The sequence below is a fragment of the Carassius gibelio genome, chromosome B15 (assembly GCF_023724105.1).
Source record: "Carassius gibelio isolate Cgi1373 ecotype wild population from Czech Republic chromosome B15, carGib1.2-hapl.c, whole genome shotgun sequence".
Lineage (NCBI taxonomy): Eukaryota > Metazoa > Chordata > Actinopteri > Cypriniformes > Cyprinidae > Carassius > Carassius gibelio.
Genome location: NC_068410.1, coordinates 15,784,774 through 15,801,549, shown reverse-complemented (window position 1 = coordinate 15,801,549; position 16,776 = coordinate 15,784,774). Strand labels below are relative to the sequence as shown.

Below are 16,776 nucleotides of genomic sequence, written 5' to 3'. Positions count from 1 at the left end.
TCTCGTCAGTAAAGCCGGTTGTTAATGTTTTTATTAATGCCATTTATGTTTTTGTTAATACAGCATATAGCACTAGTCAACTAAATGAATGTAACATGACAAAGATGAATGCACTTGGAAGTTGAATGTAAAGGAAATGTAATTTTGGAATTTCTGAGGTCTAATCTGATTGTTGTTCATGTTCTTGTTGATGAGAAAATTTTCTTTTATTGCTGTAATTAATTTATAGCATTAACAAGATGACCCGTTGAATTCATTTTGGAAGCGATGACTGATGAATGTATTTTTAGTCCAGTGCCTGTATATAAGATTAGTATTGACCGAGTTCAGAGGATGTCATATGTGGTTCAACTTACTATGTTGTGTATTTTAATCAGTTTCAATATGAAAAATAACTTTCAAATTGATTCAATTGATTTATTTCATTTTGAGGAAAAAATAATAATAAAATGTTATAATAAATCTTTGGAAATCAAAACCTGGATGTAAATTTTTTATGTTATTATAACCTAAAGATGCTATGTGAAAGTTTGGAACAGAAAATAGTGGTTTTCATCTTGCCACTTTCTTGCTTTCTTGGTAAAGAAAACACATTTTAAGTAATCAAAATGGATTCATTGCATTTAGGAACCAAACTCTTCATATATATATCTTCAAATTGCTAACATCACTGAATCGCTGTCTCTATTGTATCTTGCTGCATACGTCGTGTATACACATGACCCTTCATCTGTCATCACTGTCACCCCACCCCCCACTTTCTCAAGGATTTCATTTACAGACATCAAACCGCTGACCGCTCGTACTTGTTAATAATCGTTAGAACAAGCAAAAAAGCCCTGTGTGACTCCAAAAACAGTTGTGCCTAAAGCCCCTGCACTGGAATGCATTGTACCTACTGGTATAATTTATTCGGCAGGCCATCTGGACAGTGAGGGGACAATCAGGCTTAGAGTATGAATGACCCGCTCTATTGTTTCCACGTCCACCTCTTACTCGGCTAATCTGTGTGACTCCTCTGGCTTTTAAAGCGCAATGCTGCTGAGGTGGCTTTTCCACGACACAAAAGACACTCAGCAGTCCCTCATTAAGATTGTGTCCTAACTTCTTCTGCTGTCGGAGGAGCATGGCTAATCATTAAAGACTTGAATCGCACACAATAACTGGACAATTAATTAATAGATGGCAGAAAGGCTCAGAAAGTTCGAGGGTGTACTTTTCTAAAAAAAAAAAAAAAAAAAAAAAAAAAAGTAGAGTTCGCTGCCTGAATAGAAGAATTATGCTTGGGTAAAGTTGAATCTTAAATGCAGTCGATTCAGTAAATGTAGCTCAACTGAACTGATCTGATGGAAAATGAAAAAAAAAAAATTGTTGTACTGTATAAGGAACATAATACAAAGAAACATTCATGACCTGTAAAAGTGAAAGAATCTTATTAAATATATTACGAAGGTCTCTGAAGGTCACTGAAGGTTCAGAAAGTTCAAAAAAATGTATATATATATGAGAGAGAGAGCGTTAGAAAAGAGAATTGTACAGCGCTATGGGATGTCAGTATTTCTTCAGAACAAGCCTCTCCTTTCACAACACGTAATGAGGGTCAGGGCACAGAAAAAGGTGTTGACAGGTGTTTCAAACCTGTGAGGAACTGAGCTGAAGCCTATAAACGATGCATGATCAATGCAGGCCTTAACTGTAAGCATTTTTAGCTGGCCTCATTAGGATACTGTTTAAGTTAAGACTTTTACTTGTGCTGGCAACATTTTCACTAGCCTTACCATAAAAAATGCATTATAATTTTAATACAATAACAATCATTAAATCATAAATTAAAACAAAATAAAACAAAAATGAAATAAAATATATAACTTATAATAATAAATACATTTGTGAAATAAAATGATCCGTGAATTATGTATTTTTGTAATTATTTGTAACTATAGCAAATCATTTTTGAAATATTAAATGATTTATCCAAAACTATAGCAATCATTATTGGAATTCTTACAATATACAATACAAACAATAATAAAGTAAACTGATTACTATTTTACCAAAAAAATTACCATTTAAACTGATTTTTCAAAAACTGTAACAGATATCAATTAACAATTTCCGGCAAAATTTTATGCATAATTATATGCAAGTAACCCTAAGACAAACCCTAATCATATAGTAAGTACATGAGCTGATTAATATTACTCAGTACTTACATGTATAATTACAATTTAATAAGGAAACCTTAAAATAAAGTGTAACCCAATTTCCAAATTAATAATCATTTCAATTAGTGATAGATAGCCAAATGTTTATGTTTGCAAGGTATAACTACACATGTAACATGGTTGATGCATTGTAAGAGTGTCAGGACGACTAACAGACTCCAGTCTCACTGTTGAGCTCTGTAATGAACTGAATGCATATAAAATATAAGGAAAACATGAAAGCAAAGCAGTCATGATCATTAATTCTGTATGACTGCATAATTATTCAGGAATGTTTCTCTGTTTTGTCTGAGAGGTGGCATTTGCGAAGTGTCACGGTAAAGGCCAGCAGGGGGCGCACTGTGTAACAACAACAACTAATGACGCAGACGGTTCCCTCAAATGACCCCATCTCACAGCACACTTCACATACATAACCCGTAGCTGTGAGTCACGCTTCTGTCTGAACCATCTTAATGAGCAACATTTATACATTTTTGCATCTGACCTCATTACCATTTCCATCCGGCGAGAATCAAGAATCCTTGATACTGCTCTGCACATTAAGATAAGGAGTTTAATGACATTACAGAATGATTCAGATGCAGCCTTTTAATTCTACGAAACCCGAATGAAAGAAGTACATCAAATATAAAACTACTGGAGTGCATAACGCAGCTTATTAAACTACAGAGGAGTGTACAGAAGGCCATGTGTACTTGTCTTTTATCAGTCTATAAATCAATACACCTCAAAGCTGATGTATTGACTGGACAGGCCGTTTCTCACCCCCATTTGATCGTCCTGTTTTTTTTTTTTTTTTAAGTTGCTGAGACCTTTTCAGAGTGGTAGAAAATTAATTCCTAATTGACGTGCCGGCTCCCCCATTTTTCCCAGGCTTGAAGAGGGCCGGCAGCTGAAGGGAAACTGTACAATAGAGAGTGGATTTGCCTTTCACACCGGTCAGTTGACCCCTTGACACTCGATGACTACAAAGTTGTGAATTAGAATAAAGAACAGAGACTTAATCCAATTCCCACAGTGCTAGAAAGCATAGTGCGAGAACATTAAACTTTTCTAGGAACCAGAAGCAGGTTTGTGTAACATTCTAGGAAGAGGAAGGAATTCAAAACTCACCTTACTATTCTGAGAGAAGCAGAGTGTTGAATGTATGAAATGAATTTTTTGCACATTCCATAAGACGACAACGAATGGGTGGATCTCATGAAATCTGTCCAGGTCATAATTTAGTTTGCGTGTTTTTCATGACAGTGAAGGACGTATGCCTCCCACTTGTCAGCAACATGATGCAAAAAAAAAAATTCTTAGTAGTAGTAGTAGTATTACTAAAAATAACAATAATAATATTTTTTTAAGTGAATAAACAAGCACAACAAATACATCTAATCTCTTTATCTCAAAACAAACTGGCTAGATTCACCTGTTTTGAGCCGATTCTGTGAACAGGAGGTTCTTTCTGATAAAGACAAGTATACATATTGTGAAATCCTGTTTCTTTTGTGACCACTGGAATGGAATCTGGTTGATTTCGCGAGCGAGACTGAAATGTTACATAATATCAGAGTGAAAATGATGAACCGCAGGTATCTGTATCAAGACATTAATTTGATTATGTCTTGAAAATGAATCTAAAGAGGATATATTGCACCAAAATCAAACATTTCCAAGCAACCAGAAGAGAGTTGAAGAGTTGATCCCAGCATCCACAAACAAGTCACATTTAGGTTTTTTTTTTCACCTCGAGTCTATCAAAAAAAAAAAAACTTCCACACTGAGATTCAGTCTTATTTACATTGTAAACGACACAAAAAGACCGTGGTTTAATTCAGCTCTTCTTAAAGGTCTCAGCAAACATCTCTCGAATCTAATTACATACTACTTCAACTATCTTTTGAATAGAGAAACTCTCGCTCGTGAAAGCTCACGGATGCAGGAATCACAGCTGGAGAGATGCACGTGAGTGTGTGCTTTTCCAAACAATGAGCGACTTAGCAAAAACTGTGGACACCCCGTGATGCCAGGAGCATTTTATTCTGCCTCCTGGTGGGCCGAAAGGACTTCATCTCTTTGCATTGAAGTTATAGCACAATAGGAATTAGTCACTGTGTGATGAAAGGGCATGCTGGGAAATCTGCAGCACCACTGAGACAATCAGTCTTAGCGGAGCTGGTGGGGGGTACAGGCTTGCCGAGGTCTGGCCAATGCAACCTTGTTAGTTACAATCGGTCACTGTAGGAGAATTTGAATTAGGTCTATATCAATGAATAAAACATCAATATTTGCACAGAATCAGCTTTTACAGGTTTACTAAGGCCACATATAAAGTTTTGGAAATGGCAACCATGTTCAAATCCACTAAATTATGGATCTCTGCACTCTTAAAAATTAAGGTGCTTAAAAGGTTCTTCACAGCGAACTCTTGAACTCACAATGGCTCATATTCTGGGTCTAACAAGAAACAAAGATACCACAGACATTAAAATTGCTTGGTCTTAACAATTTTTACGGAAACACCGTGTACTGCTGAACCAAATCAGTTCGATTCATGAACAAATCATTTAGGTTTTGTGAAGCAAATCAACCGATTCATTGGAATGATTCAAGTCAGAAGAAGAATTTGCTCACAAATCGACACGGAGCACTTCTTTTTAGTTTTGCAGACGTCATATTAACCATTCATGAAAATTATATGATGCTTTTGTGTCTTAGATGAAGGTTTGAAATCTTCAGTCTCTATCCATTTTCATGGAAAAAGAGCGGTTAGGGTATTCTTCTAAATTTCGTTCGACACAAAAAAGGAGGTCATACAGGTTTTGAGTGATTCTAAGAACCACAGTGTGCATGCGTCAGAGGAAAACCAACGTGTTATCGAATGGAGCTGCCGTAAATGACATGTCACATGAGCACAGACGCATTTTACTTGCTAGATTGGTGTGTGTGGATGACTCGGACACATTGGCTAAACCTCAGATGACCCCAGCGATTCACCTGGCTGCAAAGTGAGAGGCAGACGGGCCAATCTAGCAAAGTAAGGAAGGGTCTGCTTAATAATTAACGCAACAAGAGATACATTGCTCTTGTTTAACCACTGTTTATTCTGTGGGCCAGATCGCTGAAGTCACTTTGTGTTCCCGGTGAGTAATTCCACTGTGCCCTCAACCCAACTGTAAACGCAAGACACGTCCTGTGCCGCGAGATGAGCATGATGGAAGAGTTTTAGGAAATCTGACGTCATAAGCACATAAGACAGATGGACGCGCGGTCGCCCCTCAGGCCAAAATCGTTTAAAGGCAAATCGCTTCTATTCCGGTCCTGAATAAAACCCCTTTAATAACATTTTATTTCTGCTCTGCGAAGGATGCGATAAAGCGCTTCTCCATTGGGAGGGGAGAGGAGGAGGAAAAGAAAGCTGGGATGTGCTGGCCTGCTTTCCAGCCTGCCCGCCAGTGCATCGGTCCTGAGACACTAGTGAGTTTTATTTTAGGAGGCTTTTAAGTAGGTCAGCTCTCTAGTAGGTCTCGTCTATGACAGCACAGCGGCTGAGTGTAAACAAGAGCACATGATGTTGTTTGTCTCTCGCTCTGTCCTGGCACCAAATGCCACCAGCTTCCCCCCTTTGGCCGGCCCCCGTCCCACGAGTCTCTTGCAATCCTCTTTTCCATTTGCAACCCTAAAAACCACAAAAAACCATGCCCTTCACCTCTGACATTCTTACATATGCTGGCATTCGAGGGCGATCGTGTTGCTTAAAGCCTGAGTCAGATTTAATACTCAAATCCAAGAAAAAATTGGCTAGGAAAAATAAAACAATGTTGCTCCTCAGTTGGCTGCTTTTGACGAAATCTGAACCTTAGATATAGTAAGTGACTGACATGAGTAACTAACAATAAAAATCAAACCATCTACTATAATAATAATAATAATAATAATAATAATAATAATAATAATAATAATAATAATAATAATAAAATAAACAAAATAAAATAAAATAATAAAAAATTAAATAGAAATTTACAACATATCAGTACCATATTGGTTCTCAGGCAAATAAAATATTTTTTTTCTTCTTTTAAATTTATCAGTAAATTAGATATTTAATTTTCCTGTTTGCATCTTTATATTACATTTTGCTTAAAATCTAAATCTCAAAATTAATGCTTAAAATCATAATTTATCGCAATGTTAAATCTATAGCATCTCAAAATTAATATTTTTCATACTGTGCATTACAATATTGTTATGCCTAAATTCACTTGCATCATTCATAATGATTGTATTGTTTCATTTTTTATTTTATTTAAACAAAATAGTATATAATTTTATTAATTGGCACTCATTACTGTTCATAAAAAAATAAAAAAAAATAAAAACAGCAGACATTTTTGGAGGCATGCTTTTCATAGCTAGTTTTGATCATGTCATAAATTTGATTAAATACTTGAATCAATTTATAGACCTATATATTTTTAAAATTAATAATATTCTGGAAACAGTTTCATGGCAGGTATTAAATAAATAAATTAATAAATAGTTGGTAAATTTCTCAATTCCCATGCCACAGATGAATTTTGTTCCCAGAAACGGCTACATCAAATGAAAACCCTAGTTTTTATACAGGAAGGCTCTCTTGGCTCCAAAGAACCCAGGACAGAAATTTTTCTTTTTGCTTGCTTAAGTCCAAAAAATGTATGTGAGCAATGACAACAGCTTTCACTTTACCCTGAGTGAGTGATAGCAGGAGCCCAGCGGTAAAAAGGCTTCTCAAAATGGATGAGGTATGTTTTCCCCTCCTATTCACTAAATGTGCTGCCAAACTGAAACGGAGAGTGGGATGTTTACAAGTTTGGGAGAGAAGGTATAAAATTCTGGGCATCGTTAACACCACCTCTGTGTCGACATGCATTAAGTATTTATACAGTGTGTGCCACAGCGAGTTACAGTTACATGCCAACGTTTTAGAGAGGGTTATCGTCTTTCTCCCTGCGGAACACAGGTGACAGATATTGCAGAAGCATCATACCCCACAGTAAAAATAATACAAATATATTACAGAGTCCTGGTACGAATCCAACTGAAATTCAGAGACTTTATGAGCCGGCTGCCATGGAAACATTTAGCACCTCAAATCTACGCAGATGACAAAAGTATGGCACCTTGTTTTAATTAGGACTCAACCTTTATATAGACTCAACATGTGGATCATTAGCCCCATGAAACGTTTTTATACCCAGAGAGCAAATTAATTAGTGCAGTCTGGAATACCTGTGACAGACTGCATCCTCTGATGGCAGTCTCATAAGCCAATGAGTAACAGAAGTAAATAAGGTAGAACTGTTGGCTATATAGGACGAGGTATAGAGATTAGAGCTCTGCGATTGGACTGAAGTGGCCAGGAAAATGTTTGGACAAATAACCAACATTTACAAATATCACTGAACTGGATAATGTATAACAACAAACGCAACTCCAGTGTTTCTATGAACTAACTTCTCCTTACTTTCTCCTACTTCTCCTTCTTTTTGTGAAATGTTTTTATTGAAAAGTGTTTTCATAACACATTTCATAACACTTTTATTATTATTAGCATTTATTTATTTTTTTGCAGTGACATTTTTAATCATGGCTCAAGTGTCCAGATTCTTTATGGGATCACTGTTCATAGATTCAGGGACATCGTGGCATTTTATTCCACATTTTTTTTTGATACAAATAATGGAGTGAAGACAGGAAAGATGCAGGAATGGGTTCAGAAATTGTCACAAATGAAATGAACTCAAACTAGCATTAATATGACTATGTCTGTTAAGTCCCAAAAGTATTATTACATACCAATTACACATTCTCTTCGAGTCTGAATAGTTTTCTGTGAATAGACGGAAATTTAAGTTGTTATTCCCTCTAGTGAGCTGGTAACCTGAGAAAACCTATAACCGGATCACTTATTTAGTGAGATGAACAAATGAACAAATCAGTTCAACCCATGAATGAATCATTCAGCTCGATTGTGAACTGAATCAGCTTACCCCCTTCAGTGAGCTGTTAACCCGAGAACCGCTGTGACCGAATCATTGATTCAGTGAGGATTCACTAATGAATGAATCAATTTGTTGAATGAATAATTTCAGTCTGATTTGTGAACCGAATCAGCTGGTTTATTGAAAATGGATCAAAAGAACGACCTGTTCATGTTATCCAGTTCTTGAACCTCGAATCACTGAATATTTATTTTAATTATGTATCCAGTTTTAATTATGCTCTAGTGAGCTGTTTCCCGAGACCCTCTGTGACTGAAGCATTGATTCAGTCAGGGTTCACTCATGAATGAATCAATATATGAATGAATAATATTTTTTAAGCCCGATTTGTGAACCAAATCAGCTATTTCGCCGAAACTGGATCGAAAGAATGATTTGTTCATTTTATCCAGCTCTCAAATTCAACTCACTGAATCAAAGATCCAGTTGCAGTGGTTCTCAAGTTAACAGCTCACTGGAGGAGAAGATGACTTGATCATTTCTGGCTGTTCCTTACACAAAGCTATCACACGGCTTGTGAAGACTTGTAACATAACACATGAAAAAAACAACAGGTTAAGTAAACGATGACAGCATTTACAGTTTCTGTAGTCGACTACAGTTGAACGCCTACATACATGCTTCATTTTGTCCTGACAGAGTACACTCAGGTATGCGGCAACAAAAACAAGTTTACACTCAGTACAGTATATCATCCCATGCCAACCCCTATCAGAGCACACTACATACCTCACCTAAAATAAGATTATTAAAATGTCTCTAGTACCGCTGAAACCCAACCTTGCAGTCATCAGATGTTAGTAAATATGAATATTTGACAGGAGGGTGGCAGCTGAGCGCTGTTGGCATGTTAATGATCGTGCCAGAGCGCCGATGACTCACAGGCCCTGGTAACTCATCACAGTCACTCTAACAAATGTACATGCCATGTTTAGACAAAGTGATGGAGATTGGTGAAACATGGCACTGCTGCTGTGCCAAAGCGGTGTGCCGGCCCTGCCCTGTGACAGCAATATTATTGGCTGAAATTTTAGAGGGCACCGAAACCTTCCCTGCTGAATTATAGAAGACTATCTGAATGGAGTTTTGATAGGGTCATAAACGTGATTGCTACTGGTACATGCATGACGCATCTGCACTTTACTGTTGTTTTTTTCCACTGTGGTTAACTAGGGTGATGTAGCGAAGTGGTTTGCGGTTAGATGAGGCAAGAAGGGTCCTACCTGTGTGAGTCTGTCGATGGGCTTCCAGGGCGTCTTCCTTGGAAAACTGAGCGCCACACTGATCACATACTAGCGCTTTTGGTCCAGCTGGAAGAAAGAAGAGTACAATAAAAGTTAATACCAGTTGGCTGATGGCTTAATTGGGAACAACAATTTTAGTTTTAAAATAGAAGTTAGAATTAGTAGTAATGCTTAGTATTATTAAAAAAAGTCATTTTAGTGTGTTTGTGTGTGTGTGTGTGTATATATATATATATATATATATATATATACACAAATATATATGAATAAATATATGATATAGATGAAAATAAAACTTATGTTTAAAAATATCTAGGCATAAGTTTGTACTAAATTTACTAATAATGTAATAAAATCACTAAAACGGAAATAAAAATAAATTGAAACGAGATATACATATGATATGTAGTATTTATTCATATTTTGAATTCGCTTTTATTTATATTTTATTTTAGTAATTTTTTTGTGCATTTGTCCTTTTTATTATTTATTTAAATAATATTTTTATTTTAGTTTTAGTGCTTTAATTAAACAGTTATTTCAGTTAGGTGCCAAGGTTTTTGTAAGTTTAAGTTCCTCACCTACAGTAATATTTATATTTCATTTCAATCCAGCTTTATTTCATTTACCACAAAAAAGATTTTGAATAGTTTTAATTTTAGTTAACAATAATAACACTGACATTAAATTGCTGAAGTGATAATCTGACCTTCGCTGATATAAATGTAATTCATATCAAATATACAGAAGAAAACACCTCATGACTCATATATCTTCAGAAATCTGGTTTATCTAGCATGCCTAAATGTAACATCACATATGAGGAATATTCCTCCAATAAAGCAATTAAAACATTAATATAAGGAGCAAAATCATGAATTCAAAAATATATAAAGTAGAATCATAAAGCTGTACCGTGAACAATGTCCTGGATAGAAAACAGTACACAGGCATTATTGATGATCTGTTAAATCTACTTTTTAAGGTCATGTTTTGGAAATCAAACCACAAAATGAACTGAAAAGAAGCTGAAATTGTGATATTTCAAAGTATGAGTTGTTTATGACATTAAACATCATTCATTTCCCCCCAACACACATCAACAGGGTAAAATACTGTCCCTTGACAGAATCGAAGAGATGTTCTTATCTACAAGAGCTGGCAGCTTTCTCTTGTCTTGTCTTGATAAAAGACGGTAAACCAAAAGCCGAGGCAGAACAGACAGCAACATGTCCTAAAGGATATTAAAGCGCTTTGTATCTTCAGACTGATTTATGACATCTACAATGAGTCTCTTCTTACAAACAATACACTATGCCCATTTATGATGAGTTCATAGAGAAAACAGTAATAGATGATAATCATATAGCAGGAAAGGTCATATCAGGTTGACGGACCCTCAGGCAGGTATTCAGGCAGATTATTTTGATCAACCATAATTAGTTTATCAATGCTAATGTTGTTACTCCAGAGTGAATCTCAAGAAGCCTGTCAAGGCTGTTTTTATTTCATTAATATAAACTAATAGTTAAACATTTTGGGATCAGTAAGTTTATGTATGTATGTATAAACTATATCTATCTGTCGGTCGGTCGGTCGGTCTGTCTATATATATATATATATATATATATATATATATATATATATATATACATACACACACACACACACACACACACACACACACATATATATATATATATATATATATACATATATATTGCTCAGCAAGGCTGCATTTATTGGATTTACTTGGTTAAAACAACAGTAAAAACAGGAATACTGTGAAATAATGTTACAATTTAAAATAAAATTATTCCAGTGAATTTTCAGAAACCATTACTTTAGCCTTCACTGTGAACAGAAAATTCAAAAGAGCATTTATTTGAAGCAGAAATTTTTTGTAACTTTAAACATGGAGTCAAGTGGCAAGTTAATTCATAAAATATAAATAAAATAATAAATACAATAAATATACATTATAATAAATCAATAAATACTAATATTATTTCCCCTCCGATTATAATAACTCTAACTTATTTTTTTACTCTTGAATCGGTTTGTAATTTTCTTTATTATGATTCTCATTTGACTGTAACTGTATTACAGAAAATCACCTTGTCTGGACACAATAAATAATGAACTGGAGGCTGTACATCATGCACTACCATTACGTATAAATCAATTTAAATAGTGTAACATTGTTTTTTTTTTTTACATTACGTTAATGAAAATGAGAATTTTTCACATTACCATACTGAGAAGGTGTGAGGGCTGCTTAATTATCCTGAAAATAATGTCATAATGCAAAAAACAAAAAAACAAAAAATCTTGATGGTCCTAAAAATAGGCTATGCAAAACTTACACCATTAAGACATCATTAAACATATGAATCACCTGCACAGATGGAAACACATTTACAAGGTGTACAAATGCACACGCACAGAAATAAAACAATCATTTAACCCAGTTGCAACTAGCGATCCTTAATAACTGGACTAAATAACTGTTCTGATGGCCATCAACTGCCTGAGGGACTCCATCTATTAATAGTATTAGATCCACCTGTGGAGCTGCTGGCCCATTATGAAGTAGGCCAGGCTGTTTCCATCACTTCAGAAATAATAAAAAGCTCTCGATAAACCACACACACCGAACAAGGAGAAATGGCCGGCTGATGTTGCTTTTTCTGCACATTTCATGAGGGACAAGACCTCAAGACGAAGAAGCGAACAGCGTCTTCGGTTCACCACGCATACTGTAGCTTGGACACAACATCTACAAAACTATGGCTTCTGCTAGCAGGTTTTTACCATTTCCTGCAGACTTCGTACCTCAGACTCAGGAAAAAAAAAAATCAATAAAATCCAAATGTATAATGACCTTTGGCTCATCAAGTATCTATTTTCACCAAGCTGGTCTGAAATGGCTTTATTATGACTCATTAAAGCACCCACAAGCTTCGTGAAGTCAGCCAGCTAGCGCCTAAAATTAGCCTCTTTCCACATACACTTTCTTCTCATTCCTTCTGGACGACAACCAAAGCCCTTTAAAGTTTAAAAATGCACTCATTTACAGAATCATTACAAACCATGCTCAAAAATACTTTGATGGCGTGACTCATCAGCGCCAGCGTAAATTACGCCTGTGAGAACATTTCTGCTGCGCTTGAATGAAAATGCTCAGTGTTTTCAGGTTTATTTTTGTCTTGTTAGTGAAAGATAGAAGCTACAGTTTAGGTCTTGCTTTGAAACCTTGATGGTTGCGTCTCAAAATATAGTGAGCTACCTACCTAGACAGCTTTTATTGTGAATCGTGTGTCATTTCAGCATATCTAATTTGTTCTATTTTGACACAGCCATGCCCGGCTCATGCAAAGCAGATCTCACATTCAATAGGCTTGTGTTCTGTTTCAGACAGCACATTGTGCACTGTATTGCCCATGAAAAACAGCCCCAACAGCCTCCAGACTGGCTGCAATCACCCTCCATCAAAACACTTTGTCTGGCATACAAAAATAAGATTCAATCTTGTGCTGAATACCAAATTAGAGCATTAGAAAACAACGGCTTCTGCTACTTGGCAACCGTTGGGATGTAAAGCAGCAAAATCCAATGACGGGCCAGAAGATCTAGGGCTTTTGTGCACTATAAAGAATGAATAAGATTTGTATTTTTATTTCCCCCTTTCCCATTTGTAAAATAAAGACTCAGGTTAATAATCATTAATTGTAAATGTTTGGACATCAACACTGAAACAACTTTATTTATCTTATTTGCGAGAGACATTCGAATAATAGGTCATGGTGAAAAACATCATTAAATAATGGAGGCACAGAGGTCGTAATATTAAAGCAGCTCTCTATATAAATATGCCCAATAACAACAGCCTTCTCTTGTATGCTGACGTCCGCAGGTCCGTGAGGTATGAGTGTTGAGTGTTTAAATCCATCCGGTGAAACAGAAGGCACTTTCCATGAATAAAGTGTGAACTAGGGTCTGAAACACTTGTATTTATATATTACTTATATATTATATATATTCTCTTTTTCATCATATGGTCAGTGAATGGTACCTAAAATGGTTTCTAAATGGTACAATAACAACATCAAAAACAACTATAATAATAATTATTAATAATAATAATACATTTGTCAACCTAAAGAGATAAAAAAGTAATATGGGAACTTTCTTGGTTATGTAAGGTTTGCCATTTTTTTTTAACCCTGTTATCAAAATCCGGGGACATTTGTTTTTTAAGTTTAATTTAAATAGACACAATATATTGACATAAAATACATGAAAATAGCTAAATAAATAGATAAACAATTTTTTAAAAAGCCTAAAAACTAATTATAACTGGGTTGAATATTTAGCCCTAAATTTGGGTAAAATTAACAGTTAGTTTACCAAGATGTCACAATTTTGAGGACTGTTACAATTTGTAAAAATAGCAAATAATAAATAATAATAAACAATACATATACATAATAATAAATAATATTAGTAATAGTATTGAAATATGCTATTAATATATAACAAATAATGATAAAAAATAAAACCAAATAATTAAAATATTTTTTACAAAAAATTTAATAGAAATGTCAACAATATTTAATATAAATAAATAACCATTTTAATAATACATTTGATATTCAGTAAGCATTAAAAATCAAATGTATTTGGCAAAAATGTCTTTACATAAATTATTAAAATAGATAAATATATAGTTAAACAGACAAATATTCGACAAATCCAGAAAAATGCCGGTAACTGAGTTGAAATTTAGCCCTAAATTTGGGTAAAATTTAAAGTCAGTTTATCAAGGTGTCACAACTTTAAGGATTGTCAGAATGAGTAAAATGAATAATATATACAATTATTAGCATAATTATTATTTATTATATATTTTTATATATATATATATATATATATATATATATATATATATAAAAATTACAATAAAGACCAATTCTACGAATAATTATAAATAATAATAGTAACAGTATATAAAATTACTCATATAAAAATACTATTACTATATTATACTAAATAATAACAAACAATAAATGAAATATGATATTTTGTAAATGAATTTAAAGTAAATTCAACAGATTGTTCAATAATGAAAAACATTTCGCATATTGGAAGGTTTAAATACAGTTGAAGATGTCAAGACCACTTTTTTATGGGCATTAGACTAGTTCCTTTTTGTGTATATTTAGGATACACTAAGTTACATCGTAGTATACTGTATTAATGGAAAGTGTCAGAACCTGGCATGGTGGCGCATGTACTGTAGGGCATGCCCTCGGACGTAACCCTTTAACACTTCAACCGCAGCACAGACGTCTGCTCCAAAGGGGCCTGCAGTCAACATTTCTGTTTTCTTTCTGCATTTTTGTTTATTTAGGACTCCACCAGTGTCCTCCCCCCACCCCAGTGCTCACGCTATTTTGGAGAGCAGTGGCTTGGAGAGCAGTCAAGTTTGATTAATTTTGGGATTTGGGTACAGTATGTTCCTGGACACACATCTGCGAGCAATCATAAATGCTCCAGAATGCTGGCAGAACATCCAGACCTGCCGGCAGCTGATGATGTCATCAGTGCGAGGGAAGAGCTGGCGTGTCGCCAGGATCCGAGCGCAGGGCTTCTCCCAGACAGAGAAAAAAAAGAGAGAAAACATCTTGACAGAGCTTTTCAGCCTGAATGCTGCGCATGATGAAGATTCACTCTCGTTTCTGCTTCGTGCCGCGTGTGAACAGGTGTGACAGTGGATTACGAGCAGATTAAACGTGGGAGTAACTGAATATTGTTGCCAGTGTTTATGATATTGATTCATAACAGATTAGGAGGGTTGAATTTAGGGAAAAATAATAAATCTCTTCCTCTCGCTTTGATAAACACGCAAAAAAGAAGCACACAGAGAATAAGAGATAAAAGAAAGAGGGCTTTTCAGTTCATTTGGCAAAGAGAGCTGTCAGAATCTTGACAAAAACGTGTGCTGATAAAGTCAAGTGAGGTGGGCTTCACAAAACCCTCCAGAGAGAAGACTACAGACTTAATCAGACAGATGGACACACTCTACTCTCTCTCTCTCTCTCTCTCACACACACACACACACTTCCTGCAGCTGGTTTAAGTGTATTTCCCCTTCACTTGAAACAGGACATTCCCCTCTAAAGCACAATCTAATTATGGGCGACGTCTGAATTCAATAAGCATCAAACACAGCATCCTTGATACTGAGGCGAGAGCCTTGACCTGAAAAAGTAGGTTTGAATCCTGCCTGCAACATGTTGCAATGCCATTTCTCCATGTTTCCCAAATAATGTTGTAATCGTTATAAGCTAGGACATAACAGAACTACCTATCTAAATAAATATTTTATATGTAGTTTTATTATTTAAAAAATAAACAATTACAAATTAAACAAAACTGGTTTAGCATGGTTTAGCATGTGAGTGAGGTAATGTTGTGTGCTGAATTTTTTATTAAATAGCCGTATCTAAATACATATGTAACGAAAAGTGAAAAATGAAGAGATTTTTTTTTCATAATAATAATAATAAAAATAATAATAATCATTAAATGTGTAATTACCTTTTTTTTTTTTTAAATAGCAGAGTTTTTACAAGTGGCATTTTTATGGAAACCGCATGTCGGTCGGCTAAATAATACACTCTGTTAAGCAAAGACTGAAAGGGATCTTAAAAAAGAGCTACAATAAAAAACAGGATGACAGCTGGACAGCATAAGCCCAAAACACAGAATCTCAGCACTAAACTTCATTTTGCAGTCTGCATCTGGTTTATTTTATGTCTACGGTTATGCAACAGACCCTTTTGAAAACTAAAATCTGATGGCAAAAGTTCGAAGTTAATAGCACACATCGGCATGAAAACAACACCACACACTTACATAACATGTAACAGCATCATTTCAGCATGATCGTTTAATTATGGGTTTGGATGTATATAAACAGCTGGATCCACCCCTCCCTTAAGCGAGTTTCTGTCCTACACCTCCTCATTACAATAAGAAAAGAACAAGCTGGCAAGATTCACTGTACATACTGTACTAATAATGTGGCAAAGTGCCCAGACTGGATCTCTGCCAGGCTTGAAATGTAACAGTTGAGACACATATGGGACTGGAGAGGGAAGTGGGAAGACGGGGATAACCAAACACTGCTTCACTAATAGAAGTGCAATGCTCCATCTGTTACATCAGGTTATGCATGCAGTACATGGTGGACAAACACGGGGCAAC

General features: G+C 35.2%; 1 protein-coding gene across 1 annotated transcript in view; it reads right to left on the bottom strand.

Moving 5' to 3' along the window:
- zbtb16b (zinc finger and BTB domain containing 16b) overlaps window positions 1–16,776 on the bottom strand; it is a 51,524-nt gene that overhangs the window by 16,936 nt on the left and 17,812 nt on the right. Inside the window, exon 4 of the mRNA XM_052576034.1 lies at window positions 9,484–9,570. Coding sequence (XP_052431994.1) covers window positions 9,484–9,570 — 87 coding nt within the window. The remainder of the gene's footprint in view (window positions 1–9,483; window positions 9,571–16,776) is intronic.